Here is a 6887-nt window from a genome sequence, read left to right as displayed (position 1 = left end):
GGATATTCAGCAGGGCCAGATGTGCTGGGGGGGCAGGTAGGAGGCTGAGGGGAGGAGAAGTTGGAGAGCATGCAGCACTCAGGCCAGAATGGTCACTGTTGAGACATCAGCATCCTGTCTCAGTGGCCGTTTGGTCCTGGGGCTTGCACTGTGTCTGCTTCAAGTGTGGGACTGGGAAATATTTTGCAGCTTGCCTGTGGCCCTACCTGCCTGGTAGACCCATGAGCCATTCCTCTCTGGGGACCCTGCCAAGAAACAGGTGGCAGACCCCCCTCCCATTCTTGGCCAAGATGGTTGTCTCAGCTGAGGTATTCCTTCCCCTGGGGGCTTCGGCTTTTGAAACACAGAAACCAGCTTTTCTACTCTTAGGTCTGCCACACGCTTCCCCGGGGGCAGAACCCAGAGCACGGAAAAATAGGAAACTGCAGGAAGGAACAGACTAGATTAGCATGGAAATACATTATACGTTTGGAAAAGATCATGCTGAATACCATGCAGGGAAATGACCGAAGGGGCCAAACTGGGCGAGTCCAGGGAGGCGGTGGAACGCAAGGGAGAGATGGGGCAGCAGAGATGGAAAGTGGATGGATGTGAGAGCTATTTGGGAGATAATCGTCAGAACCAGGTGAGGGAGTGGATGGGGGTGGGGGAGGAAGGCAGAAGGAGGTGTCGGAACAACTCCAAAGAGTCTGCCTTGGGATAGAGAAGGCTTCGCCATGGCACCCGCTGTTCCCACTTCTGGAACACCCTCCTCCGCTGTAACCCCTCCACCTGGCCCACTCCTACTCATCCTTCAGATCTCCATTCAACGTCACTCCTGCAGAGCCACCTTACCTGACCCCAGGGCCCGTCAGATTCCTGGGTTTTATGCTCTCACTCTCCTTTGCATATTTACTGGGCGTGTGAGTACACATCCGTTAGCATCTTCCCCACTAGACTGTCAGGTCTTGAGTTGATCTGGGCTCACCCTTGCATCCTAGTGCCTGGCACATAGTAGGTCCTCAATGAATGAAGGCTCCAAAATGCAGGCAGAGGAGGCTAGAGTGTATTCCGAACGCTGGTGTTTCTCAAGGGGAATGGAAGTTGCTGGGGTGCAAAATACATAGACTCCCCACACCACCTCTGCTCCAAAAGAGGTGCCCTCACTCCGCCTACTTTAAGAATCTGTGCGTGTGTGATGAGACTGTTGCTGGGGGTACAGTGGCTGGGCACAGGAGTCTGAAAGGAGAAAAGCTGAACAGAGTTGCTGTTAGCAGGGCCTGTGGGGGTTTCTGGAGCAGAGGAGTGGGAGACGAAAGCAGGAGATGGAGAACCCGTGGGCCTGTGGGGAAGCTCGGAGGCAGGAGGTGTGGGTGGGGCCCCCAGAGGTGTTCTTTACACCAGAGCTAGGGGATCAGCATGCAGACCCGCCTTCTATCAATGGTCCCCAGAGGCCTCCCCAGCTGCTCTGAAAAAAATAAATATAATCCACTGTTGTATGGTTCACAAGTTTATTGTTTTGTTCATGGCTATGTCTAGAAAGGCACACAGTAGAGGCTCCCAAAAGTATCTGTTGATCATTGAAGGAAAAATCGAATGTTCTCAAAGTACTCAGGGAGTCTGGGGAGGCAATGGGATTACCATTCCCACGTGGGACAGGCTGCTGCGGGATTAAAGATAATGTATATGAAAGTCCTGGCAGCTTAATAAACTCAGGTTCAAAATCTGAGAAGAGAAGCGGGGCTGGGCGTTAGGGAGATGGGAGGGGAAGAGGCTGGTGGGAGTCACACAGGGGCTCCCCTAAACCTCCAAGGGTCTTCCGGGAGCTGGATCCGCCTCAGCACTATTGACACCCCTGCCCCACCCGGCCAGCCGGCAGGAATTTGCCCCATGACCTCCCCAGGCACCCTCCTGTCACCATGGCGACCAACAGCGGAACAAGCAGCCTGATTGTCCCTGCTCAGCGGGGCAGGTGAAACCCTGGCCACGTGACCGATACTGGGCCAGGTGCAGTTATGGGACACCCACCGCCTCCCAGCCTTAACCCATTCCATGCCACAGCCACCCGGGCTGGCCGCAGTGTCCCTGCCGCCTCGGGCCGCTCCCCTTGGGTGGGACGAAACACACGGAGCACTGCTCTAGGAGTCACAGTGGCCAGGAAGGAGTCGGACTGGGCTGTGCACAGGCTGAGTGATTTGGGGCTGACCTACTTTGCCTCCCGCGTCCCCATTTTCTCCCCAGTAAAATGAGGATGACACCCTCCCACTCACAGGGAGGTGGGGACTGCTGGGAACACGGACGTGCAAGTGTAGATGTGACCTCCTCAAGGACGTAGCGCGTACTCCGTTTGCACCCCGTTTCTCCCCCATCACCTCAGCCTACCAGGGGCTCCAGGAGACCACTCCTCCAGCAGCTTCACATCCCCCATGAGTGACAGCAAGTCCACTGGCCGGGTCCTAACATGTTGGGGAGGGGTGGGCAGCCCCAGGTTGACCCCTCCCCAACACACCATTTCCCGAGTCCTTCCCAGGCAGCAACAACCCGTCTCCTGGCCCCTTTGCTTTCTTTGGAGTGTTCAAGTGGAAACCTCAAGCCGACTGGTTTTTCTGCTTGCCAGCGAGGCCCTAACCAGCCATGTGACAGGGCTGGGGCCCAGGACTCAGGGATGTCTCAAGGTCCTTTCTGCCCCTAGACCCAGGGCTCTGGCTCCCAGCAGATGGTCAAGGGTCCTGGGCCAGACTAGGCTGGGGTGGGGGTGGAGGACAGTTGGAAACCACCTTTGAAATACCACCCTTCTGAATCACCAACATTATGTCACTTCCCTTCCCTTTCAGTCTCAAACTCTAGAAAAACACCCTGCTTCATCATCTCCTCCAAGGACCCCTCCCAGGCCTGGGACCACTCCCCATCTGGGGCTCAGATGCCCTCATCATTCCCCTAATGACTATGCTGGCAAGAAATGATCACAGCACCTGGTGTGTTTAGAGTCCCCAGTGACCTCAAAGCCCTCCTCTCATTAGAAGAAAACACCTGCCAGTCCCCAGGCTGACTCAAGACGGGGGCCATTTATTAGGTAAGGCATTTACCAGCTAGAGTTAGGATGCATCCTACTGGTCCTTACTCCATCAGGCCTGCCCTAAAGAGGTTGGGGAGAGGCCGGGGTAACCCTGGCTAGCCCAGGGGTCATCTCCTGGAGGGGGCACTGACCCAGCCACCAGCTGAACCTTCACCTGAGCCTCAGCTCATGCCCTGAATCTCTCCCGGACCATTCAATAAAATTACTATTGCACTTTGCAACAGATAAACCAAACGACTCCAGTCCTGCAGGAGCCCCCAGCCCATGGTGGACACAGAGAAGGCCGGTTCCATAATACTGTACAGTAGACTCTGACAAATGCTTTGAGGACATGGGGTGGATGAGATTCGTTTCAACTAGGGAAATCTGGGAAGGCTTGAGGAGGTGGCAGTTGTCCGGGACCTTAAAAGATGTATAGGACTTGGACAGCTGGCTATCTGAGGGGCAGACACAACGTCCCAGCAGGGGGAGTTGTGGGGTAAAGATCTAAAGGGAGGTGCACAGTGTCATCCTTGGGGTGCCCGGTTGGGGAGTAAAAGAATGTGGAGCATAGGTAGGAAGGCAGGTAGGATCAGACTGGGAGAAGCTTGGGATGCTGTGAAGTTTCAACTCTCAACTTTACAGATGGGGAGTCCCTGAAGGTCTCTGAGCAGAAGTATGCTGCAGCAAGAGCAGGTACTCTTGCAGCTGCCGAAGGATGCACTGCAGTGGAAGCCAGCTGAGACCTGAGCTAATGCCACTGCGGCCACCACTACTCTAGACTGGGGAGAAAAGATAAAGATGGCAACAGGTCAGGGCTCCTGAGGGAGGCGATTTCCCTGCAGACTGTGCTGAGTTCTATGGGTGGGAGGATTGTTTATTTCTCTGCTGGTAAATGGGGGTGGGGGTGGGGGTGGGTGACGGGAGCATATCTGAGGTATTTCAGCTCAGCGCAATCAACGCCCTCTCTAGGACAAATACCTGGCCTCCCCCCTTGACCACATCAGGAATGACAAACCAGACAGAGGTTCTGCTTCTGCCTCCTGTACAAGTCATTGGCTTCAGTTTCCCCCTCTATACAGGACGCGAGTGGAGAGCAGTTGCAGACGACCTCTAGAGCCCCTCCTAGCTCTTTCTAGAGTCGACGACTTCAAGATGGGTAAGAGGTACTCCCACCGGCCTGCCTGGGCCCCGGGCTGTGGAGCACGGCGCCTCCAAGCTGGCGCCCTGACGACCAGAGCCACTCCTGACGCCTCTCGCCAGCGCCCGCCCGCGGCACGGAAAGTATGGCACGCACCCAGGGTGGTGCGTGAGGGCAGAGGAGCAGGACAGGAGCGCGGCCGGGCATGGGCCGAGGCAGGGCCTTCTCGGCTTGCCATGGACCTGCCTCGCGGCAGCCCAGACCTCACGCCCCAAACCCAGGACATCCAGAGCGGCGGGGACCGGATTCCCAGACCGCAGGGCCCGGACACGCTGCGAGGAGGCTGCGCGGGGAAGGGCTGGGCGGAGCTCCGCGGGGGCGGGGACAGGTGATTGGGTGGCACCGCCAGGGGCGTGTCCAGGGGCGGTGCTCCCGCCTGCCGGCGCGTTGGCTGCGGGGATTACGTAAGGGGCGGAGCTGGGGTACGGAAACAGACTCTTCTCTGGGATTACGTAAGGAAACGTGAGCGAAGGAGGGGAATCCCGCGATAGGAGGCGGAGAGAACGGAGCTCCAGTCGGAAGTGGGCGGGGCTCTGAGCGAAGGCGGGAGGTGGAACGAGCGCGCCGGCCCAGGTGCGCTTCGGCCGGCGGTTCTGGAGCATGCTCCGCTGGGCCCGCGCCTGGGGGCTCCCCCGTAGGGGCCTCCGTCCCTGCAGTCCCAGCTTCTCCACGGGGCCCGTCGCACCCAGCAGCAGCGGCCGAGGCGGCGCCGAGCCGAGGTCAGTCAAGGGCACCCGGTGGGAGACGGTCCTTCGCTCCTCCCCCTCCAGTCCGGTCCCGACGGCCCCGCCCCCTCCCTTAGGCCCGCCCCCCCGGCCCCTCCCCCAAACCCCTTCCCCAGCCTGCTCAGACCCTTCCCCCATCCTTGCTCCTCCCGACAGGTCGGTGCCTCTTTCCTACAAGCTTTTGGATGGGGAGGCGGCCCGCCCGGCCCTCGTCTTTCTGCACGGACTCTTCGGCTGCAAAACCAACTTCAACTCTATCGCTAAGGCCCTGGCCCAGCAGACAGGCCGGAGGGTGAGCTTCCGGGAGAGGTGGGGTCCCGCGGGAGGCGGGGACTGGGCGGGCGGGGCCAGTTTCTCTGCCCTCGCTGCTGGGCTCCAGCTGAGGAGTGGCGTGTCTCTCTGGGCAGACATGAAAGGACAGGTTGGCCATCTGAGGATGTGGGCTGCAGGGCAGACCCAGGCCCTAGATGGACCCCATTCATTCCCTCGTGCTTGCATTCATCCAGTCCTTCGTTCGTGTTGTAGATTTCCATCTGTGGGGTCCACTCTGGGCTAGGCTCAGCTGTCCAATGCCTAAGCAACAACACCCTCCCTGCTAAGGGGCTAGCAGCTACTTGTTCACCAGGGACGGCAGGGGGTGTATACCTCTTACAGCAGCCCATGCTTCTGTGCTCCAACCCTTGTAATTCTTGGCGTCTCTTCTTTGTGGGGTTGCCACCCAGCCAGGCCAGACCTTCAGAAAAGATGTCACACTCTTTGGTTCTTCTCCTCTTTGGCAGAGTGGCTCCAGGTTCTTCATCTGGGCTTCCTAGGCCTGGGAACAAGGCCCTCTCACCCTCTGGGCCCTTCTTCCACTTCAGGATCTCTCCCCAGGTTCTCCACCCTTCAACCTGCAAGTCTCCCAGGCCTTTGACTGTCTGTGCCCCAAATATGGATGCCAGCGCTGCCTCCTTCTCACCCCACTTCCCAGGTGCTGACAGTGGATGCTCGTAACCATGGTGACAGCCCCCACAGCCCAGACGTGAGCTACGAGGCCATGAGCCAGGACCTGCAGGACCTCCTGCCCCAGCTGGACCTAGTGCCCTGTGTCCTCATTGGCCACAGCATGGGAGGCAAGACAGCTATGCTGCTGGCACTACAGAGGGTGAGCTGTCCCTCTCTGGGGCATCCTCCCATCCACTGTAGAGCCTGAGTGCCCAGCAGTCAACCTGGGACCCAAGCCTTGAATGGCCAAGTTCAGGATCCGGGAACTATGCCTGAGACCCGTTGTACCTGCCCTAAGGCTGGTCCCCAGTCCAGTTCTCTCCCGCAGCCAGAGCTAGTGGAACGCCTGATTGCTGTGGACATCAGCCCCGTGGAGACCACATCTAGCTCAGACTTCCCAACCTACATGGCAGCCATGAGGGCCATCAGTATCCCTGACAAGGTGTCCCGCTCCTGTGCCCGCAAACTGGCCGATGAGCAGCTCAGCCCTGTCGTCCAGGTGATGCACCCAAACCCTTGGATAGTGTTGTGAGCCGGGACCCGTTAAGGGAAGAGTGGCAGCCCCAGGCCTCACAAGGAGCACCTCCCAACTGCCAGACCCTCCACAGGACATGGCTGTGCGGCAATTCCTGCTCACCAACCTGGTGGAGGTAGACGGGCGCTTCGTGTGGAGGGTGAACTTGGATGCCTTGGCCCAGCATGTGGACAAGATCATGGCCTTCCCACCACGACAAGAATCCTACCCTGGGCCAACCCTCTTCCTCCTCGGTGGAAACTCTCAATATGTGCCGTAAGCCAGACTGGGTGGCGGGAGGGCCATGCCTTACTTCTCAGTCCCCAGCCCCTCCGCCTGGGGAGCCTGCCTCCAGGAGGACTTGGGCGTGGGCAGGGGGCGCCTGAGAGCCAGAAGCAGCACTGGGCAGGTGGGGTCATGTGACTCTCC

General features: G+C 58.7%; 1 protein-coding gene across 5 annotated transcripts in view; it reads left to right on the top strand.

Moving 5' to 3' along the window:
* Positions 1-3632: 3632 nt before the first annotated feature.
* ABHD11 (abhydrolase domain containing 11) overlaps positions 3633-6887 on the top strand; it is a 3644-nt gene continuing 389 nt past the window's right edge. Inside the window, exons 1-6 of one of the 5 annotated variants that reach the window (XM_046667499.1) lie at positions 3653-3845; positions 4117-4954; positions 5117-5252; positions 5931-6104; positions 6273-6443; positions 6553-6734. In XM_046667499.1, the coding sequence (XP_046523455.1) occupies positions 4836-4954; positions 5117-5252; positions 5931-6104; positions 6273-6443; positions 6553-6734 (782 nt within the window). In that variant the 5' untranslated portion in view covers positions 3653-3845; positions 4117-4835. Of the gene's footprint in view, positions 3846-3996; positions 4955-5116; positions 5253-5930; positions 6105-6272; positions 6444-6552; positions 6735-6887 lie in introns of those variants that run through there. The other 4 variants (XM_046667501.1, XM_046667502.1, XM_046667503.1 and 1 more) reach the window with 4 other exon arrangements.

The sequence above is a fragment of the Equus quagga genome, chromosome 7 (genome assembly GCF_021613505.1).
Source record: "Equus quagga isolate Etosha38 chromosome 7, UCLA_HA_Equagga_1.0, whole genome shotgun sequence".
Lineage (NCBI taxonomy): Eukaryota > Metazoa > Chordata > Mammalia > Perissodactyla > Equidae > Equus > Equus quagga.
This window is presented reverse-complemented; position numbering and strand designations above follow the sequence as displayed.